General features: G+C 35.1%; 1 protein-coding gene across 1 annotated transcript in view; it reads right to left on the bottom strand.

The window, feature by feature from the left end:
* The window catches only part of LOC138705861 (adhesion G protein-coupled receptor L4-like), a 617,204-nt gene that overhangs the window by 473,770 nt on the left and 119,542 nt on the right, over window positions 1–23,892 (bottom strand). Inside the window, exon 2 of the mRNA XM_069834548.1 lies at window positions 11,252–11,450. Coding sequence (XP_069690649.1) covers window positions 11,252–11,430 — 179 coding nt within the window. The 5' untranslated portion in view covers window positions 11,431–11,450. The remainder of the gene's footprint in view (window positions 1–11,251; window positions 11,451–23,892) is intronic.

Consider the following 23,892-nt stretch of genomic DNA (forward strand, 5'->3'; position numbering starts at 1 on the left):
ACTTAATTAGGTCGACAAATTAGATTTACTTTAATTAGTTATTTTACAAAACATAATGAATCTACAAATCAATACTAACAAATAAATGATGAAAAAAAAAAGAACCTTCATTCGACTGTCTATTTATTATGAATCATTCAATAAGGGAATAGCATGTAAAACAAGTAGTGGCTACAAGTACTTTCGCCTTATCAGTCATCATCAGGTAACATAAGAAATTAAATATATATGAACATAAAATAGCAAGTGCACCAAATAGGAATCTTAATAGTACATTATGCAACGAGCCTATAATGATAGTAATTAAGAAGCGAGTATGGATGTTTATGAAACGAGCGCAAGCGAGTTTCATAATTTTCATATGAGCTTCTTAATTACCATTATACGCGAGTTTCATACGACTTTTTATGCTCGACCATATTTCTAACTTGAAATTATTCATTTTATTTGTATCTAACTGACCTTGAGCAATACCTCGTAAATTGTGAGATGTGCGCAGACGCGAAAGTATTGATTTTTTCCGAGGAACAGATGTCCACATTGACCTTGATAGCCTATAATAACCTACAGAGTAAACTAAATATTAACTTTGATATAACATTGAAATTAAATTAGACATTGAAAAACGAGATGACAAATTGAATTTATTTGAATATTATTTACAATTAACGCTAATTATTATAGTAACAGGACATAACCTTCTGCGATAGTATTGGATTTCCAGCCTCCGTGACTTTTCGCTAATTCTCTTTCGATTGCATATCCGAGAATAATCGATACTTGCGGTTTTATAACGGTACAAAGCTGACTTGTCATTGGCTGAGGGTTTATAACGGTACAAAGCTGACTTGTCATTGGCTGAACACCTGTACTTTAATGAGTAAGTGTACTTTAATGACATGCATTAAAGGACTGCTACCAGGTGTATAATTACTACATTTCGGCATGGTCGAGCATAAAATATCATAAAAACGTATTAAAAGAGCATAAACAACACTGAGTTAAGAAATCTGTATAAAAATGATGAAATATATAAAATTGTGTACTTATAACGTGATATATCAGGTGAGATAAGTTAAAATTAATTAGGAATACAAAACCATTAAATATTAGGACGTGAACAGTGACTCATATGAAGCATAATGAATGTACATGAGTTAGTAGCAACTAAAGGTTCTTTTTATCATCGTTTATTATTTTGTTAATTAGTTATGTTTATTATAATCAAGCTTTCTTTACTTAGAATGTTCCATTGATTTGGGATGCTTCTTTCAATTTAGGTTTTCATATTTGATTATTATTATTGCTATGGTGATGAATATTATTATTATTACTTACTTACTTACTGGCTTTGAAGGAATCCGGAGGTTCATTGCCGCCCTCACATAAGCCCGCCATTGGTCCCTATCCTGAGCAAGATTAATCCATTTTCTATCCTCATATCCCACCTCCCTCAAATCCATTTTAATATTATCTTCCCATCTACGTCTCGGCCTCCCTAAAGGTCTTTTTCCCTCCGGCCCCCCAACTAACACTCTATATGCATTTCTGGATTCGCTACATGCCCTGCCCATCTGAAACGTCTGGATTTAATGTTCCTAATTATGTCAGATGAAGAATACAGTGCGATTATTATTATTATTATTATTATTATTATTATTATTATTATTGTTAATTGTAATTACACCATGAGAGTAGTTTGTTACCACTACCACGGGCCGTTTACTCATTTGCAGTGTGAATATACAGAGTGATTCACGAAGTTTTACCGCCACTATTTTGAAAATATTTTCAATAATTGATTTTCTGAACTTGTGAGTGTGAATAGAGCTCTCAAATGTCAACGCATGCGCTTACTTTGCAATGCATCGAGATTCATTTGTCGCATGTTCAGTTGACGGCCATACATCGTGGAGCTAACAGCTTGTTAATTGTCTCAAGATGCCGTGTAAATTTACAACTGAGGAATATGCCGATATGGTATTTATTTGTGGTGTGTGTGAGGGAAATGCAACAGCTGCTGCGATCGAATATTACCGCCGTTATCCTAATCGTAGGATTCCGAATCCTAAGACTATTAGCGGAACATTTTACACACTAAGGCAAACTGGTTTACTGCCCAGTATTCGTATCTAGTGTGAAAAGACGTCAACAAAATGATGTAGCAGAAGAGGAAAACATTCTTAACGTGTACCACGCAGTCCTCGAACTTCAATAGGAAGTGTAGCTCGGCGACTCAGTGTTACTCAGTCAAAGGTACGGAGGAAACTCCATGTATATGAACTGTATACGTATTATCTTAAAGAAAGTATAACATTTAGAGCGACAAGATCATGTCCATCGTATCGAGTTTTGCATCCGGTTAAACGAAAATGGTAAAGAGTTTTATCTCTGCATTATGTTCCCTGATGAGTCACAATTCACACTGGATGGCATCTAATAACTTTCATGACTGGAGAGATATTAACCCTAAAGCCACGGAGAAAATCAATATTCATTATCGATTTAGTGTAAATTAATGTACTGTATGGTGTGGAGTCCTGTATGATCAACTGATAGGACCATTCATTTTGCCCGAAAACAACATGTAGCTACACTTTCTATAAAACGAATTGCCACAGTTACCAGAATGCACTTTCAACTTGATGGGGCGCCTGCTCATTTCATTCTCACCGTAAGAGATCATCTAACAGTATTTCCCACACTGCTGAGTTGGATTGGTCGCGGAGATCCTCATCTCTGAGCAGCCAGGTCCTCAGATATGACACCCCTGGATCATTGTTTAAGGGGGTAGATGAAAACCTATAGCGATTTAACTATAAGTCGGACCATATTTTTCCATTTACATTTTTCGCTCCATATGATCTCAGAAAGACCTCCCTAAATGGCGGTAAAACTTCGTGAATCACCGCGTATACATACATACATACATACATACATACATACATACATACATACATACATACATACATACAGTCCACACCAGTGGAGTAACGATTAGCGCGTCTGGCCGCGAAACTAGATGACCCGGATTCGAATCCCAGTAGGGACAAGTTACCTGGTAGAGGTTTTTTCCGGGGTTTTCTCTCAACCCAACTTGAGCAAATGCTGGGTAACTTTCTGTGCTGGACCCCGGACTCATTTCATGACATTATCACCTTCACCTCATTCAGACGCTAAATAACCGAAGATGTTGATACAGCGTCGTAAAATAACATATTTAAATAAAATACATACATACACATACATACATACATACATACATACATACATACATACATACATACATACATACAATTTTAGCATGACATAATATGTTTTCTCTTCGATCATTTAAGTTTGTCTGTTATCTGTATTGAACTGCTAATCTTTTGCGAGCATTTTAATTTATTTAATTTTGTGTGTTTTACTTTATATCATGGACCTAGTCATTTTAATTTATGCCCACAACGGCCTTGTTGAAACAGCGCATGTTTTACTTTCCAAATTATATTTCGTCTTTATATTTAAAGATTTTATTATTTTTTTGTAATGTGAAACAATTTTAATATAGGTTGCAAATAAGTTCCTAACGTGTTCTGCAAATAGCCCACCACCACCACCACCACCACCACCACCACCACCACCACCACCACCACCACCACCACCTCAATCGAACATTCGTCCGATGCAGTATGCTGCCGGTCTTAACCCTTTCAGTAATTTCTGATCGCCTGGTGCCAATCTGACGTGAGATAGAGAACGCGCATCTACTGTACCTAAAAGTGATTAATGTAAACTGAATCGTATCGAACCACTTTACTTACTGTTTTCTCATATATTGTAAAAGAATAGGAATGTGGAGTTTGGAAAATGTTGTCAACAGGGCATGGAAGTATTTTAATCCATTTTTTCGATAATTACTTTCATGTAAATTTATTCAATTTTTTCAAACTTTCTGTATAATTTACCTAATTAATAATACGTTTTCAATTTCATATTCGCTTTCAGCAAACAAGAATTTACCTAAACGCTTCTGATTAATTACTGTGCTGCAAAAACCTTCATAACCGATGCTACTAGGCTGTTGTTAATTGGACTGTGTATTTCCACTTGTTAGTTAAGTAATTCTGTATATTTTACACTGTATGTGACGCATCCATTTTTTGTTGCGTGCAGCAAACGTTGAAATTTACTATTTTCATGAAATGGCAGAAAAAGTGTTTGATTTCTCATGAATTGAAAATGTTATTAAGCAAACAAAAGGATGGAGAGGATCATATTGACAACCACAGTCATGAAAAAGATCTCTTGTTTGTTTTTGTGGTTTGTCCGTTTTAAAAGTATGCTCCAGGGAAAATATACATTTGTTAATTGTATTCGCAATGCTTCAGGCGGTGAGCTGTGACATCACATTACAGCGATAGAACATTTCCACGAATTGAGTCCTGTCTATTTCACTGAACTGTGGATTTCATGTCGCATTTTGTGACCATATACGTGAGATTATAATAATTACGATTAATTAAAGAATGGTAAATGCTGAAACCTGCAGCTCAATGTCGTACTGCTTGAAATACATTCTTCTTTCAATACTCAATGACACACGAGGAGGAAATTCAAACTTTGACAGAGTATAAGTTAAAGGTCACTGCTAAGTCTTCCAGATATAGCCGAAGATGATAATATTAGACTTTGGCTGTATGAAAACCTACATTTATAATATAGGGACGGAGTTGCAGAGTTTAATAATTATTTTGACATGAGCGGCAAATAACTAGTAAATTTTGTCTGGAGTCCTCAAATTTATAGACAGAATTACTGTATATACCATAAATCTACGAAGTACATAGTTCTGTCAGCTACATTTCACTAGATTTGTTAATCTAAATGTTTATTATTTTTAATTTTTCATTGTTTCACTTACAAGCTAAACGTTTTACTGTGTCTGTTATGTATAATGAAATTAGTGCTTTTATTGTATGTATTTGGTTGACTTTGAAAGAAGTTAATGAAACCGGTAGGGTAGTTGAAAGTTAAATAAACTATAATGCCTTTAATTAATGTTGACACTCGACTTTGTTTGACCGATTCCCCTAGCATACGGGTTCATAATACTAGGCGCTTCAATAAAACGAGTGTTTTTGTTTACTGTGCAGAATTTTCTGTCATTGACATTTTACCGTCATTATTTAAACAGAATTGGACCATTCACAGAAACCTGAATCGGTGAATTTGATCGCAACGTACAATTGGTGTTGAGGTGATGGCGATTGTGTGGTCACTGCTAGAAGAAATTATCGACGTAATTTTAAACTTGAAAGGCATCCCATCCGAATAAGCAATCAGGTTATAGATGAAATATTTTTAAACTACGGAAAGTGCTTTGAAGGAAACACTTACATGCAAGCCTCAGAGTATTCGACCAGAAGACACAGTACATAAGTGAAAAATGTTGTTACGCAAAGTTCAAAAGACTTTTTGAGATGAATTTTGCCAGCAGTGCTGATAGTAAACGCTAGTGTGCATAGAATTTTACGTGACGATTTGAAGTCGCAACTGTAGAGAATGCAGATTATCCAGCAATTAAATAAGGGTCACTTTGAACAGAGAATATATTTCAGTGTTACGGTTCGGCTAAAATTAACGCAGACTAAGTTTCTTATATTAATAGAACGTCTTAGATTTAGATTAGATTAGATTTATTTATTTAACCTGGTAGAGATAAGGCCGTCAGGCCTTCTCTGCCCCTCTACCAGGGGAGGCATACTTCCATGTTAACGGTTTTATTAACAAGGAAAAAGAAACCAGGTGGCCCGGGTTCGAATTTCGGTCGAGGCAAGTCGCCTGGTTGAGGTTTTTTCCGGGGTTTTCCCTCAACCCAATACGAGCAAATGCTGGGTAACTTTCTGTGGTGGACCCCGGACTCATTTCACCGGCATTATCACCTTCATATCATCCAGACGCTAAATAACCTAGATGTTGATACAGCGTCGTAAAATAACACAATAAAAAATAAAATAGGGAAAAAACTGTCATTACTGGTCTGAGGAAAATCTCCCTCAACTGCATCAATGGTCGCTACACAGCAGTTCTTACTTCTTCCAGGATGAGCAAGTACGAAGAATCACGGTAACATCTGTCATGTATGCCAATATGATAGACATGGACACATTTCCCGCACCAGAGCGTGCGAATTCGCTACAGTCATTTTGTTTCAGCATACTGCGAGAGTTTCCGTGCAAAGTTTACGCCAAATTTTCGACAACATCGTCATCTCCAGGAATAATTGCATTGCTTTGGCCCCAGATCATCTTATTTAACTGTTTCTGATTACTTCCTGTAGAAACACTTGAAAAGAAATGTGTATGCAAGTCGGCCAGAGACCATTGAGGAGCTCAAAACAAAACACCATCCATATGAAAATCAGCACCATTGCTATTGAGATTTTGGAATGCGCAATGGTTGATCTCTGTCGCAGGCTGTCTTGAGTGCCAACGTCATCAAAGTAGTCCGCCGTAGAACATAATTCTGAAAACATGAAAGTGCACATTTTCATTTCATTTATGGCAGTGTGTAGCCTCAGCTTGCAATTCCTGCTCTTGTAACTTTTGTCTAATTAAAACAGATACCTATATTGTTGCATTTTAAAGTGTCCATTTTTACCGAAACACTTTGTATTTTTTCTTATCATGTTTATGCTGCCTAGAATAAAAATGTGGAAAAAATAGTTATATTCCGCATTACAGCCAATATGGAGACACGTTAAATATTACCCTGCTTCACTTCCTCGTTATACGAAAATTACAGGAAAATTATTACCGTAGTGCAAATATTTTTGCAATTATTGTATTTATAAGTTTTCACGGAATTAAAATGTTCCGTCATTTTTTATATATAGGCTAAAAATAGTTTTCGATATGTCGTCTCTCTCTCTCTCTCTCTTTCTATTTGTGAATTTTTTTAATTGTTGGGTGGATTGTGTTCTTATTTAGTATCTAAAATATATCAATTCTACTCGAAATGATGCATATAAAATAATGTATGATTTCTTCCTGTAGAAATTTAAAATTAAAACATATTTGAAAATAGATATTCAGTCAAAATTTACTCTTACAATTTTAATCGTAATCTGTTCCTTAGATAAGCTGCTAAATTAAATTATGTAACCAACATATCCACAAAAATGATCATGTTAGTATAATAATTATCATTTACTACATGGATGGATGGAGGGATGGATCTTTATTTACTATAGACATAATACTGTAGGCCATGTTTCCTCTCATTGAGGTTCTGGCTGATATGTACAATTGGGTTAAAAAAAAAATGGGCCTACTCTTGGTAGTTCAAATGTAAAGTCTTTTAAGTCAGGTTCACACGAGTAAACACATTGCGTTCGAAGGCAATGCTGTGATGTTTGTTTCAGTTGATTCTTTGATAGTAATCCGTCTACAATGCAACAAAGGCAAAGCGGTGCTGAAGAGTAGGGGATAAGGTTTGTGATTAGGGAGCCAGAGATTGAAAGTTCGCTTCCCGACAGGGTTGATTTTTTCTTGTGTTATTTTATATTTTTAATGACAAGTTTTAGTAGAATTTGTTAATAAACTTGATTATGAAAGCTTGCAAACATATTACAGCCCATCATTCATGGGCTATTATTAGGCACGATCTGGCCTGTATACAACATTATTATGTAATTTATTTGCTTTCCTGAAAATTAGAAGCACATCAAAATAAGTAAACAAAATTTATAGTCAGTTTTATGTATTCACCATAGCACTTTAATAATAATAATAGTAATAATAATATTATTATATTATTATTATTGTTATTATTATTATTTCCCTGATCCTTATAGTTGGGAGAAATTAATAATTGTTTGCTGTTTGTATTTATATAAGTATAGCCATGCTACGCGAGGGAAATTACAATTAAATATCTCAATAAACAGAAGACTGCAATAATAAATGGAGAGAACACGTGAAATGAATAGAACTTCCTGGAATACCATATAAACTGCTTCATCAAAAACCAGTTGAAAGGAGAAACATAGGACGCTCAAGAAAACGCTGACCAGACAAATATTAAACCGCTTTGAAACCGGCACAATCCGTGTCGTACAATATGACATTAATGATGATATTATTTCTACTTGTTTGTTGACAAATGTCCCAGACCAAGGCACATAATCGCTGCGCTGAGTGAAGACTGTCTCATAGTAATAGGATTCTCTTTCCTTTAATAAAATATTTGTAAGTCGTAAGTGATCCTACATTATGAGAGTTGTGAAACTTTCGTAGGTGACTGGTGTTTTTGGACGAAAATACAATTTATTTCTGGAGTTAATATTCAAAACACATATGAAAGTGAAATAATTTTTATATGTAGCGAAATAAAAAGATAAACTATCCTTCTCTTGATCCCACGCAAAAGGTTACGGTTTAATTCGATATGTAGGCCCTAATTAATTTGGGCAATATCATGACTGGTCCAAAAAGGGGCTTCAAGAACCTAAACGGCTGCAACTATCGGTAATATGACTGACGAATAATATGAAATATCAATATAATGTTATTATAACATATCGCTGTACTTTTTATTATTTCTAATATTGTTTTATTATTTATGAAAATTGGATTTCAAACGTTGCCAAGAATATAGGTAAACAAAATATATAGAAAGCTAAACTCCAATATGAACTGAAGAATGGTAAACAGTATCACTTCAGTATTGTCATTGTGAAAACAAATAGAAGTTAATTAATATTTATACTGGTAACATGTTTTAATGTTGTAGTTAAACATATTTTTAAAAGCTATAAATCAGATATAAATGCAGACGGTTTTATTAACAGACAGTACTGTTGCCCGTGGAACGGGTTGTGCTATTTACTGAACAGTCAATCGACTTCCAGGCGATGTCGCCTCTTGGTACTTGGGTAAATGATGTATATAAAAACTTATTATAGTAGCGGGCCCGGGTTCAAATCCTGGTTAGGACAAATTACCTGGTTGGGGTTTCTTTCGGGGTTTTCCCTCAACCAACTGAAGCAGAATTGCTGGATAACTTTAGGCGTTGGACCTCTGACTTATTTCGCCATCATTAATTCACATACCATCATCCATACAATAGCCCGGGTTAAGTTCACGGTGCAGTGTGCTGTACTTGTACAAGAGCGCGGCCGTTAGGCTACCCAATCATTCACAGAATAGGAGTGGTGAGCACAATAAGCCTCAGGCTGCAGTTTAAGCCTTCGGAAAAAAATTGTAATGTAAAAACTTAAACGGAGTTTCGAGCATATTACAACCTATGCTATCTGGTTTAGACCATGCTTAAGCCTCTACGCTATAATGGCTCATACTTTAATCCGACGTATTACAGAGTGATTTATAAGTACCTGTACAAACTTTATGGGTGTAATGTAGAGGTAAAACTGAGACTAAAATGTTCTTTACAATTTTTCCCGCAAATCCTTACGTTCAGAGTTATGATGCATAATGTCCTACCTTGCTAGGCATCAAAAACATATGCCAGTAAAGCCTTCGGCTGTGTCACGTTCGCCTACATAGCGACTGCGGTAGATGTTTGTTATTCGTACACTCCACTACAGTTGATTCCGACCTGATAGGACTTTGTTTACTGTTCGTAGGTATGTTTGGTTGTATGGCGCTGTTGCAGTTCCTATCGCATCACGTCTCGTAAGTACACATTCATTTTGTGTTCAGTTCAGTAGTTTCAGTTATGTTCGATACGATAGGTCATGCCACATCAGTTTCCTGGCCAGCCAGATCACCGAACTTTTACTTTTGGGGTCGTCTGAAGGCGCTCAAATTCCGAACGTAGCAGAATTACAGCAGTGAAATAAAAATGGCTATGAAACTGTTCGGAATGAGTTGGACAGGATCTGTAAAATTTCAAGATCAGTTCATACCTACGTACAGTAAACAAAGTCCTATCAGGTCGGAATCAACTGTAGTTGGGTACACGAATAACAGACATCTAACACACTCGCTATGTAGGCGAGTATGACACGTTCATGTTTTTGATACCTAAGAAGGTAGGACATTTTACATCATAACTCTGAAAGTAAGGATTTGCGGGAAAAGTTGTATAGAACATTTTAGTTTTATTTTTACTTCTACGTTACACTTACAAAGTTTGTACACAGTCACGAAGCTTGAGGTGATGAGAGTACTAGGAACAATAGACTATGCCGGTACTATTTCGCATTGTCTGTGAAGAAGCGATAGTAGCGATTAGCAACTATCTATGAATGCATATTCCCTAGTATTAAGCTTCGTGACTGTATATACTAGACTGTGAGCATACTATCAGTGTAATTCGATTGTCGTTGGTCAATCTAGTGTCAAAGAGCTCGAGCATTGGCTGAGAAAAGTTCACTTCGCATTATAAAAAAAGCAACATTATAAAGAGGCCTTTAAAACAATCTTAACCTGACTGGTCCTTTAAATAAATTACAAGGAATTTATCTAATATTATTTGGGAATATATTAGACAATTTCAGTTATATATTCTCAAAAGTGTTTTTTATTTTACAATATTTACATTAATTAAATATCTGCATTTGTGTACGTGTGAAATAATCGCGAATGGAACATAATATAGAAACATACGTCTTCTTTGTATTATGCGGTGTAGGAGAGGGTGTCTTAGGACCAATGATAGATTCTCAAATTGCGGCCGTCCGTGATCTTGTGGCCAGCATGAAGCAGTGCATTATAAATTCTGTGGTGTTCGGGTAAAGGGATATAAGTCATTTTTTTTGTCCAGGTGGAATTTTGTTCCCCAGATGAACATACAAGTTAAATTATACAAGTGAGTGTGCAAAAATCAAAGAATACTAGCAGTTGATGTGTTTTATTTGTGTAGAAAATTATTTGTGATAATGGTTCCAAGTTTAATTTTCATTTATCTCCGAACTCATTTTTATGATTTATCTCCCTTTACCCAAACACCACAGAATTGTACAATTTAAATGCATAGACGTAATTATTTTTTCATAAATTAATTATAACTATATGTGTTTTGTAATAATTTATTATATTATTTATAAATTTCAAGTTTCATAAGTTTTAAAGATTAAGGGCATTATTCATACAACAAGACACTCTTCATTTAATAAACAATATCCGGTTTAAAACTGTAAATTGATATATATCTACGCCTAATTCGTGTCTGATTGTCCCAGCAATTTCAGTAATTAGGATACAAAAGAATTCACTGTGAATTGTGGCAGTGATAGTCTTACCTGTACGTGATGAAGGCGAAGACAAGTCCCACGAGGGACACACTGCTGCCCAGCACCACCACGAGGGACAGCACCCCCTCCTGCGTCATCTGCTCGGAGGATCCGACGCCTGTCAGCAACCCGCGGGCAGTCAGGTTTGGAAACCCGTGCACCCGCGCTGTGTAGAAGTTCTCCATCATGTGGCTGTGTCGCTCACGTCCTGCAATAACATTCAGTTTACATAAGAAAAATAATGACCGAATTGGCGACTACATATGGTCTAGATCTAATGTACAGGGACATCATTTTATTTTTACTTCAATTTTTATTGTACGTGAGTTTTTTAATGTACTTCACACCCACCCCTTCTACTAATGAAGTTCAACCGTCCTCCACACAGATCCAAGACTGCCTATACAGTCATAGTAGCCTTACGGTCATTGTAAACAGTACGTTCCAAAAATATGTTTGCGTTTTCCAGTGACGAAAGAGCTTTCAATATTGAATCATTTTCGCACAGGTGCTGTCGTCCATTTGCCTACGTCGTATTCCGGTTTCCCCAACAGCTTTTATTCGCCAGTTAGTGGCTGGGCTCTCTTAGCTCCTTTCTCAGAACATTAATTTCTGTTAGGAATTAGATGTCTACGTAATATTATACAACTGTTTAAAATAACTTAAATAAAAGGGCCTTGTTAAGTAATTAACTGTCACGTCATTTCCTCCCTTTCTACGACCCTACGACATAACCACTTGGACGGACAGTAGATAGTATGTCTGAATAATTTTATCTTTTCGGATCGGGCAGAAGTGAAGATTGAATTTACAGTACCTAAGGTACCCTTTTATAGAGTAGGTACGGAATTATTTCAACATGAGTTACTAGTGCGAAGAACGAAACTAGTAATTGGGATTAGGTACAATAGTCTATAGTGCGATAAATGCACATTAGAACTGAAGCCTGATTCGAAATTAATGGCCACCATTTTCAAAAATATGTTTAAATATCCACATTATGATCATTTTTCAGTTTAACTTCATTCTCTATATTGTACGCTAATGTGCTGTAGACAGTATAGTATACACTGCATAATGAATACGTCCACATGGACAGCTCAGTTCGTGAGTAAAAACACGCATGTTAATATTGTACTGTATTTTGATTAAACAAAAACCTAATGAAAATGATCAAACTCAAAAGCGCAATATTTCCTAGTTTACGTAAATGGATGAACTACTTTTCTTCCCTCCTATACCTAGTAAAGCGATTTGTTTATATATTACGCCATTATCATCGAACTCCAGTCGTGGAACGGGGTAGCAAACGGCGTTGATCCAGAGGTATAGGCAAGTTAATATTAACAATGTTAGTAAAAATAAAATGATGTCCCTGTAGAAGATCACGAATGCAATCTCGGACGAAGACTTATAACCAAGATCAGAAAGAACGCCTTGATAGGATAATTTGTATTGAATTACAACATTTTATAAAGAATATTAATAATGAAACCGAATTAAAATTTCATAAATAAATGTCAGCTATCTAACAAAATCTGAATAAAATACAAACAATACATCTGCTATTGTAACTGGAGTGATATTTTATTATGCAATAGGTAAATGAAGAGACAAGTGAACAGCTTCAAATACTTGATGTATATTACAAGCAGTAACTTAAGTTACTGCCAGGAAGTCAAAAGGAGGACAGCAATGATAAAAGAAGCTTTTAATATAAAAAGGAGCATTTTCTGCGGACCTCTGGAAAAAGAACTAAGAAAAAGATTAGTGAAGTGCTTTGCTTGTAATGTGACATTGTATGGGATAGAAACATGGACATTACGGCGATGTGAGGAGCAACGACTAGGAACATTTTAAATGTGCTTATGGAGAAGAATGGACCGTGTGAATTGCACAGAAAGAATAAGCAATGAAGCTGTGCTGTAAAGAGAGGGTGAAAAAAATAATGCTGTAATTGACCACGAAGAGAAAAAGGAATTGGCTGTGTCACTGGCTAAGAAAAATCTGCCTACTGGAGAACGCACTGGAAGGAATGATATACAACATTAAGATATTATATGTGTACGAATACTAAGAAGAAGGCGAAAAATAGGAAACATTGGAGAATACTGGGTTTGTAACATATTGCAATTGGATCACATAGCGTTTGTATATTACTGATCGATGTTCTGTTCTGCTTATTCTTTCTGGATGGACACGAATATACACAAAATGCACGATACTGGTCCAAAGAAAACCCAAGATGGATGCGTCAAGCTAACAACCCTGGTGCTCCAAAAGTTATGGTGTGGCGTGGAATACTAGGTGATATGGTTGTGGGACCATATTTCTTTGATGGAAATGTAAACCAATACACATATGGGAAATTGATGGACAGCACTGTAATAGAGTTCCTGTATGATTAGCCACTGGACAAACAGATAAGAATGTGGTTTCAACATTATGGGACCACTGCATATTATGTTCTAACAGTTCTCCAGAAATTAAATGATATGTTTGGTGTGTATTGGATTGGACGAGGTGGACCTCAGTTGTGACCTCCATGGTCACCAGACCTCACACACCTTGATTTATTTCTATGGGTATTTGTGAAACAGCACGTTTTTCAGACAGAGCCTACATATATAGATGACTTGAAACAAGGGATCACCCACGTTATCCAGCACATCCCACCTGCAACATTTTTAAGCGTGAAAGAAGAATGTCAGGATCGAATGAGGCACTGTCTTCAAGTAAATGGAGCCCATTTTGAACATACTGTATACAATAATTGCATTTTCAATTAGAGTATGTTTCCCATTTCTCAACTGACTTCTGTGTCACACCGTATGTACATCTATTATTAGGCAGTACATCTCACTTGATATGTGTCAGCGGAATAACAATTTTTTGTATATATCCGAAGTCTGATTAATGTAAGCTATGTAAGCAATGGAGTGGGAATGAAATTGACCATTATCTCCTGGCTTAGTTGTCTCATGAGTGATGCTTAATTTGTGCTACTTAAGAGATTGAAATCTCTCTTTTGACAGTTACATAAGAAAAAAGATGTAGGAGAAGATCCATTGACCAAATTGTTTGGAAAAATTAAACACCGATTATAATATCAGCGATGTTTTCAATTGTGTATATGACTAATGGCAGGTTAAAACACTAGTCTGAACGAAAACTAGCTCCCAAAAGAGTGTTTTAAAATATGAGCAGAAAGTTTGTACAAGATTAATAATTCGATAGTAGGATATGCTGAATTCTGCTGCTTTATCATTTTCGAAGTAAATTTTTTTCTTGCCTTCAAGCGTAGTATTTGTCACCTGTCAAAACGAGAGGGAAACTTTATTTGTTTACTGCTGACAAAAATCTCTTTGCGCAACCTGCAACATTGACGATAAAATAGGTCGTCTTCACCCAAGAAAATATTTCAACCATCTTAAACTTGTTTACCATTGCTTACTTCATCTTCTGAGCGCATAATAGTCTACTAATATCTCAAGAAGTCATTTTTATATTCATGTATACAGTTTCGTATGTCAATAAATCTGTCTTCGTTAAAACTAAAGAAGAAAGTAGCTTAATTCCTTTAGTTTTATTAAAACGCGGGTCTACACCTGTGAAGTAACGGTTAGCGCTTCTGACCGCGAAACCAGGTAGTCTGGATTCGAATCCCGATCGGGGCAAGTTACCTGAGGTTTTACCGGGGTTTCCTCTCAACAAAATACGAGCAAATGCTGGGTAACTATCAGTGCTGGACCCCGGACTCATTTTACCGGCAATATCACCTTAATTTCATTCAGACGCTAAATAACCTGAGATTTTGATGCAGCGTCGTAAAATAATCAAATAAAATTGAAAATAAAATGCTATTACCTTATCTCATTAGAGAACTAATAACATCTAAAAAAAAAAAAAAAAGTGACAAGGAATTTCGGGAAATCTCTATGATTACGCGTAATATGTACACTGGAATTAAGGCCATTACCATTATGTCTCATAAAGGGAATGAAAATTAATATGCTGTGAATAACACTCTAATAATAATAATAATAATAATAATAATAATAATAATAATGATAATGATAATAATAATAATAATACTAATAATAATATTGTAATATCAGTAGCTGTAGCAGTAATAATAATGATGATAGTGATAGTAATAATGTAATGATGATAGCTGTAATGGTACAAATGATGTAGCGATGATGTTAGCGGCGGCGGTAGCGACGATAGTGCAACGATAATACAGGGACATCATTTTATTTTTACTAACATTTTTAATATTAACCTGTCTATACCTTTAGAGAACCGGAAACACCGCTTGCTCCCCCCTCCAAGACTGGAGTTCGATGATACTGGCGTAAAACACAAATCACTCTACTAGGTATAGGAAGGAAGAAAAGTAGTTCATCCATTTACGTAAACTAGGAAATATCGCGATTTTGAGTTTGATAATTTTCATTAGGTTTTTTCTTTAATCAAAGTACAGTACTGTATTAAGAATAAGTGTTTTTACTCACGAAGTGAGTTATCCATGCGAACGTATTCATTATGCAGTGTATATTATACTGTCTACAGCACATTAGCGTACAGTATAGAGAAAGAAGTTAAATTGAAAAATAATCATAATGAATATTTAAACACAATTTTGAAAATGGTGGCCGTTCATTTCGATACAGGCTTCAGTTCTTTTGTGCACATTTTCGCACTATAGACTATTGCATCTAATTCCAATTGCCAGTTTCGTTCTTCGCACTAGTAACTCATGTTGAAATAATTCTGTACCTACTCTACGCACTGTAAATTCAATCTTCACTTCTGCCCGACCCGCACAGATAAAATTACTCAGACATGCTATCTACTGTCCGTCCAAGTGGTTATGCCGCAGGATTGTAGAAAGGGAGGAAATCACGTGACAGTTAATTACTTAACGAGGTCCTTTTATTTAAGTTAAATTAAACAGCTGTATAATATTACGTAAACTTCCAATTCCTAAGAGAAATTAATTTTTCAGAAAAGAGCTAAGACAGTCCAGCTATTACAGAGGGGCGAGCAGAAGCAGGTGGGGGAAATCGGGATGCGACGTAGACAAACGGACAGTATCTGTGCGAAAATATGATTCAATATTGAAAGCTCTTTCGTCACTGGAAAACGCGAACATATTTCTGGAACGTACTATACTCAGTAACTCAGTACTGCTTACTATCTGCGGTCTTGGTTCTGTGTGGAGTTGGAACTTCCTTAGTAGAAGGGGTGGGAGTGAAGTACATTAAAAACTCAGGTACAATAAAAATTGAAGTAAAAATAAAATGATGTCCCTGTAGAAGCGATGGCAGTAATGATGATAGCGGTGTTGGTACCAATGACGACAGCAGTGATGGCGGCAATGATGATAGTGGTGATGGCGATGATGGCAGCAATGATTATAGAGGCTATGACAGCAGTGATTATAACGGTGATGATAGCAATGTTAATAGAGGCGATGTCAGCAATGATGGTAGCGGCGATGGCAGTAACGATGATAGCAATGATAGGAGGAATGATTACAATAGTAGTAATAATAATGCATTAAAATGCGATGTTTAGAACTGTTTTCAGCCACAGACAATAACTAATTAACTTTGATACTGTCATATCATTCATAGTGTTCTGCCCAAGGGCAGGTCTTTCCCTGCAAACCCTGCTTTCTCCAATCTTTCCTATTTTCCCCCTTCCTCTTTGTCTCTTCATATGATCTGTATATCTTAATGTCGTCTATCATCTGATATCTTCTTCTGCCCCGAACTCTTCTACCTTTCACCATTCCTTCCAGTGCATGCTTTAGTAGACAGTTTCTTCTCAGCCAGTGACCCAACCAATTCTTCTTCTCTTTGTGATCAGTTTCAGCATCATTCTTTCTTCACTCCCTCTTTCTAACACAGCTTCATTTCTTATTCTATCTGTCCACTTCACAAGTTCCGTTCTTCTCCATATCTACATTTCAAATGTTGCTATTCGCTTCGATTCATGACGTCGCAATTCTGGTATACTTTAAACAGCATATATGAATATATATATATATATATATATATATATAATATTTAAATATTATTGTTATTATCCATATATATATATATATATGTGAGTAATGACCAGCTTGTATTAACTTTCTGTAGTTACGCATGTAGTGTGAACGCGTCTGTTTCGCAACTATGTCAAGGCACAACTGAATAATATTACTTTTTAAATATATTGTAACCTCCACATGGATTATAGTAGACTCTTAAGAAGGTTATATATGCGGACTCCTCTTGTGTATAGGAATGAACTTGTTCATTTCTTCATATTATCGGATGTAACATAAGAGACAGAGCGAGTTGGTGCAGAGTTGACATTAGCACCGTTACCCCACAAACGAATACCATAATGAAATACACTATGGAAAAATGCATAATAGGCTTGTTTCAAATATCTGATAGATACAAGAGCTTTTAATTTACACAAAAGATAAAGTACACGAGATAACCTTTTGCACACAATCGCAATGTGACCCGTCCAAGTAAGTTTTGCATGTAATGTAATACCAAGAAGTTTAACTTCTGAAATCATTTCATCACGAACATGATTTAACGAAAATAGTTTCCGTTGAGTTTTAGATCTATTAAGTTTCAATCCATTGACTTCAAACCAACCAGCAGCATCACATAAGTAGGAATCCATTAATAAAGACAAATGTTGTATGTCATACGTAGTATTCAAAAAGGAAGTGTCATCAGCAAAAAGGACTGTGTCACACTCTATATTAAAAGATAGATCGTTAATCATAATAAGGAACAGTAGAGGACCCACAACAGATCCTTGAGGAACTCCAATATTAACATTAACAGTATTAGAAAATCCACCATTAATGCATGTAATTTGAGTACGATTATTTAAATAAGATCTAATGAGGTCCAATTCTTTGCCTCTGACTCCATAAAAGTAAAGTTTGGAAAAATGGTTTCATGAGAAACACAATCAAAAGCCTTGGACAGGTCACAAAGTGTAGACATAGTACTCTCATGCTTCTCAAAACCAGTAACAACAGACTCCACTAAATAATTAAGTGCATCAAAGGTGGATAATCCTGATCGAAAACAATATTGTGGATTGCAAAATAGACTATTAGATTCAAAATGCCGAGTCAACTGCTTATTTATGATAATTTAAATTATCTTAGAAAAACAGGAACTATTGATATAGGTTCTATAATTTTCCATTTTAGAGGAATCACCTTTTAAAAAAAAGGAATGGTTTTAGTTACCTTTGAGGATTCAGAGAAAACACCACTTGATAAATACCCATTAATACAACAATTTAATGGTTCAATGATGGAGTAAATAATAGACTTAATAAAATCACTACTAATATCATACAAATCGTTACATTTAGAATTTTTAGATAAAAACTATGTTTATAACTTCTTCTTGAGTAACAAATTTCCATTTAAAATCTATTTCAATTATGAATCCAGTATTATAAAGATAGTTCATAGAAGTGGCATTACAGCGATTAACCGTTTCTGAAATATGTTCAGAAGAATTTATGAAAAAATTATTGAAGTCATCAATATTAAATGCATAGTCGCAAATGCGGTTAGAATTATTACATTCAGTATTTATAACATGCCAAGACGCTTTTCGAAGATGAATCAATAAAAGATTAATTAAATTTGCGTTTCGCCTCTTTTATGGCCAATGCATACTCCTTTTTAGCTGCAGCATATAAAGCTTTGACATCAGTAATATTAACTTTATAATAAGTTGCCCAATCAAGATAGCTATAGATTGTCTATAAACGATCTTTTAAAATACTCAAATCCTTGGTATACCAACCCAACTCGAAGGTCAAATTATAATATATTGATTTCTCGAGGTTCTGCCGTTTATTGTGATTTAAAACTTTCACGGTGGTCAACGTGGCGACTTGTAATGGAGTCATGCTAAATGATTCCGAATCTGTTAAATTTGGCGGATCCTGTTTTTATTTTTATTTTATTAGGTTATTTTACGACGCTTTATCAACAACTTAGGTTATTTAGCGTCTGAATGAGATGAAGGTGATAATGCTGGTGAAATGGGTCCGGGGTCCAACACCGAAAGTTACCCAGCATTTGCTCATATTGGATTGAGGGAAAACCCCGGAAAAAACCTCAACCAGGTAACTTGCCCCGACCGGGAATCGAACCCGGGCCACCTGGTTTCGTGGCTAGACGCTCTAACCGTTACTCCACTCCTGTTTTCTAAATGACCAATCAACACATTGATATAATCCACGAATCACATCACGAAACGGTAGGATCGCTAATATAATGAAGTCTAAAGAATTGAAACGTTTCATTGGGATTCTTTTTACGTTATTTATTGTTCAAATATAGTTTAGCGAGCTTAGAATCATATAACCTTATCTCGCAAAAAAAAAAAAATGTATAGGCCAACTTTCGATTTGTTCCACTTCTTAAAGCTTCAATGCCAATGTAAGCTCTATGGATTGTAATGAATAAAATGAAATGAAAATGAAAATATTCAGTGACAGTGGTAAAAACATAGCAAATTTAGTTCTGTCTCTTCGAGTTCTTTTCGTAAACTTTTGCTAATAACATTGCCTAATCCCTAATTCATTATAGCGTTTGCAAATTTCTTTAATCCATTTTATAAATCTTGTCAAACTTCACAAATTGACAAGATTTAATTGTGTAAGGCAGAATTTACAAAGATTTGTAAACTTTTACTTGCGATTTAATTTGTAATTTCTTAACGTTGTGAAAATAGACCCAGGTCTGGAAAAAGATCTTGGTAACGGATCCAAGAGATAGGTTTCTTTATTCCTCTTTCTCCACTTTTCCAGATAATGGAGTTGACACACAGCTCGGAAACGTTGCATGTGTCTACGTTTAAGACAAGGACCACATCTACCGTTTATTTTTAACCAGTAAAAATGGTTTAAGTTAATACGCAATGAAGCATGCCTCCTAGCATATAATATTTTACATTAATGATGATCAAATTTTCTCTAGTGCCAGGTTTTATGTTCGTCTCTGGAGGATTTATTATTTATAACCAGTAAAAATGAGAGAAATCCATTATGTAAACAAACATGTCTCCTGGCAGGCCGTGTATACAGACATCACAAACCATATTCTCCCCACAGTCCATCAGTTGAATAATCTCGAGGCATGATGCGGTGATTTTGTTTTCTTTTGTAAGAGAACGCAAAATAAATTTTCAGAGCTATTACATATGTAAAAGTTGTTTGCTGCTTTTGTTTGCAAAATGTGCTTAAGGCGACCTACGCTCGTTTCAGCAGTTTGCAGAACACTCTGCCCTCACTTGTTCTGTGATTCACCATCTGGTGTAGCAAATTTCAGGCTCACAATAGAGTTATTTCTTCTTTAAGCTATGGTTGATTATATCTGAACTATTGATAATGCTTACGATAGTAGTTAATTATTTTCGACGCTTTCAACTGTCGAAGTTAATCAGCGTTGAAATTAAAAGTGTGCGGGAAATAGTTGATCAATTTTACATGGAACGCTCTATGAGGAATGGAGTTCTTGTATATGTCTTAAATCAACGACAGCTTGGCTTCCATCCCGAAGGAAGTCAAGCCAAGGGTTTTATTTTATTACCTTTTAAAATTAACTCTCTCAATGGTACAACGTTTTATCCACTTGGATAAAATAATAATGCTTCAATGAAAGTAATTGTATTATCTTTATTAGTTTTGGATATGTCTTTTGTGGAGAGGCGATTGTATTATTATTAGTTTCTTCCTGCGAGAGACGGTTCGTTTTTGTTTGTTTTATTAATTTTGAAAGCGATAATTTTATATTAATAACAGAAGAACAGCAGTTCTAGGAGAAATAAACAAACCTTATTAAAATGTGTTCAGACGAGGGTTCAGATATTGAAAAATTCTGCAAATTCTGCAAGTGAATATTTAGTACCATCGAAACCCCGCGTAAGATATGAAGTGGAATATAAAAAACTTGTAGATTGGTGTTCCTAGAAAAATATATAAAGTATGCCGAACATATTCTTGTTAATGTTTATAATATATGAAGTCATTTCCATTTAATTTAATTTAAAGTGTAATTCATATTACGCAATCGGTTAGGTAATAGCAGAATCATTACGTAACTAGTTGCGTAATAGAAGTGTCATTACCTAACTAGTTGCGTAATGAATATGTTCACAACATTTCTATTAGTGGTATAAAGTTCGCATTACATAATCAAAGTGGATGAAATAATAAAATTTCGCTTCAAGAATTGAGTCTGTTCCATACGATCACTTGATATTCAAAAGTATAGGAACTACCTAACAGATTACTTGATGGTCGAAAGTAGACACTGGCTCCGGTCCAGGTCTGAAATTCTGGCGGGAATGCGGGTCACGTAGTTAGTTAGCCGGTAACATGGTTAGGAAGCTAATTTACTCGTTACGTATTTGCATAAAGTACGCGTAATTCTCTAGTAAGTTACTTATCGTTGAAAACTAGATTTCTTACGCAGACGAAAAACAACTGATTTTCATTAACGTGTTAATAACACATTCATTCACAGTTTTATGTTCAAGTACAGATCTTTCCCTGCATACCCAGCATTCTTCAACCTTCCCTATTTTTCACCTTCCTCTTAGTATCCACATATGATTACCTACATCTTAATGTTATCTGTCATCTGATCCTTTTCTGCCACGAACTTTTCTCTCGTTCATAATTCCTTTCAGTGCATCATTCAGTAGGCAGTTTCTACATAGTCAATGATGTAGTTCTCTTCCTGATCAGTTTCAGCATTATTCTTTCTTCACCCACAATTGCTAGCACAGCTTCTTTCTTATCCTGTCTGCCCATTTTACACGCTTCATTCTTCTGCATATCTACATTTCAAATGCTTCTAGTCGTTTCTCTTCACTTTGCCGTAATGTCATGTTCTGCCCCATAACATTTCACACTCCACATGAAGCACTTTACTGGTCTCTTCCTTAGTTCTTTTTTCAGAGATCCGTAAAAGATGCTCCTTTTTCTGTTACTCGTAAAAGCCATTGCTATTTTCTTTTGACTTCCTGACAGCAGCTCATATTACTGCTTGTAGTAGCTCCAAAGTATTTGAAGCTGTCCACTTGTTCTACTGTCTCATTTAGAATTCGCAAGTTTACATTCTTTATTTTTCTTATAACTATGGTCTTCGTTTAGTTTGCATTTATCTTCATCCATTACTGCTCACAGCTACCATTTAGCTCCAGCAGTGTATTTCTTAGTATTGTCCCCTGCTTTTTTCCTAACGCCATATCATCAGCAAGTCTTATGCGCTTTATTCTTCTTCCTCCTACTATCACTCCCCCCATATTTTGAAAAAAGTTCTTCACTAAATCCTCAAATTAGATGTTGAACAGGGTAGGTGATAATGGGCATTCTCTATTTAGTTTCTTCTTCTATTCTGGCTTTGCCTCTTTTAATCTACATTCTGTGCAACTGATGACAATTTATTCAACATATAAACTGTTATCCACTTGCGTTCGTTTAATGTCAACCTGATAGTTTTGTAAATGCAGTCTTCATGCCACTTTTATTACATAATTTGCAATCATATTGCATTTGGTATTTTAATACTAAATGTCTCAAGACACTGCTAAATGCTACCTTTGCTCTACTCACAATTTCTTTCTTACATTGATTACAATGATTAATCATTTTAATAAGTAATTTTATCCTCTTATACATAGATTTTATGTTAATGTTCAATCTATTTTAATCCCCTTTTAACTTATGATTTTATATGTATCCTTGTTTTTCATTAGTATCGCGTTCCATTTTATATATATCTTCACTGTTTGTTTGTAACATAAATGTACTCTGTAGCTCTATATAGTGATATGATGATGGTCCAGTTGAACCGAAAACGTTCATCTTTTATGTAAAAAAACAGCATCTTTGTGTTCATCTCATTTGTGAATTGATAAGTCTGACTGTCTTATAATAAAACTTTGAGAATTTACACAGCTTATTGGACCCAAACATGGTTTTCAAATGTGAGGAGATTCATTTAGAATAGAACAGTTACAATTATCAGAAGAACAATTGGATGTATGAATTTTTAAATACAAGAGCGAATTAGGAGATTTCATACCAACAAATATTAAAAAAATGGTACAACCATAATTTGAGAATGATTTAAGACAAGTAGGTTGGAATTAAATCAATTTTTAATTAATGTGATGCCATTATTTGCGTTAAGGTTTACCAAGTATTACGTGCAAAAATAACAACTGTGTGATCTGTATACGAATACATCTCACAATTGATTTTTTTAAATTAATTTCCACTAAATCATTAATATATATTAAAAACAAAATTGGACCGAGGATAGTTTTCTGTGGGACACCGATATTAATATTTCGAGTGATACTAAAATCATTATCAATTTTTCTTAAATGTGTACTGTTACTAACGTAAGACTAAGAGCTATCATTAGATGTCAGTTCATTTTCTCAATCAGGGTTCTAGAATGTCCTCAACACGATGTTCACACTAGAAAACAATGTCTCTCTCTGAAGAAGTTAATTATTTAGATTATTTCCGAAAGAGAAATTGTAGGTAAAATAACACAGGCATGATTTTTGCCTATAATCACG

This window comes from Periplaneta americana, chromosome 9, assembly GCF_040183065.1.
Source record: "Periplaneta americana isolate PAMFEO1 chromosome 9, P.americana_PAMFEO1_priV1, whole genome shotgun sequence".
Taxonomy (NCBI): domain Eukaryota; kingdom Metazoa; phylum Arthropoda; class Insecta; order Blattodea; family Blattidae; genus Periplaneta; species Periplaneta americana.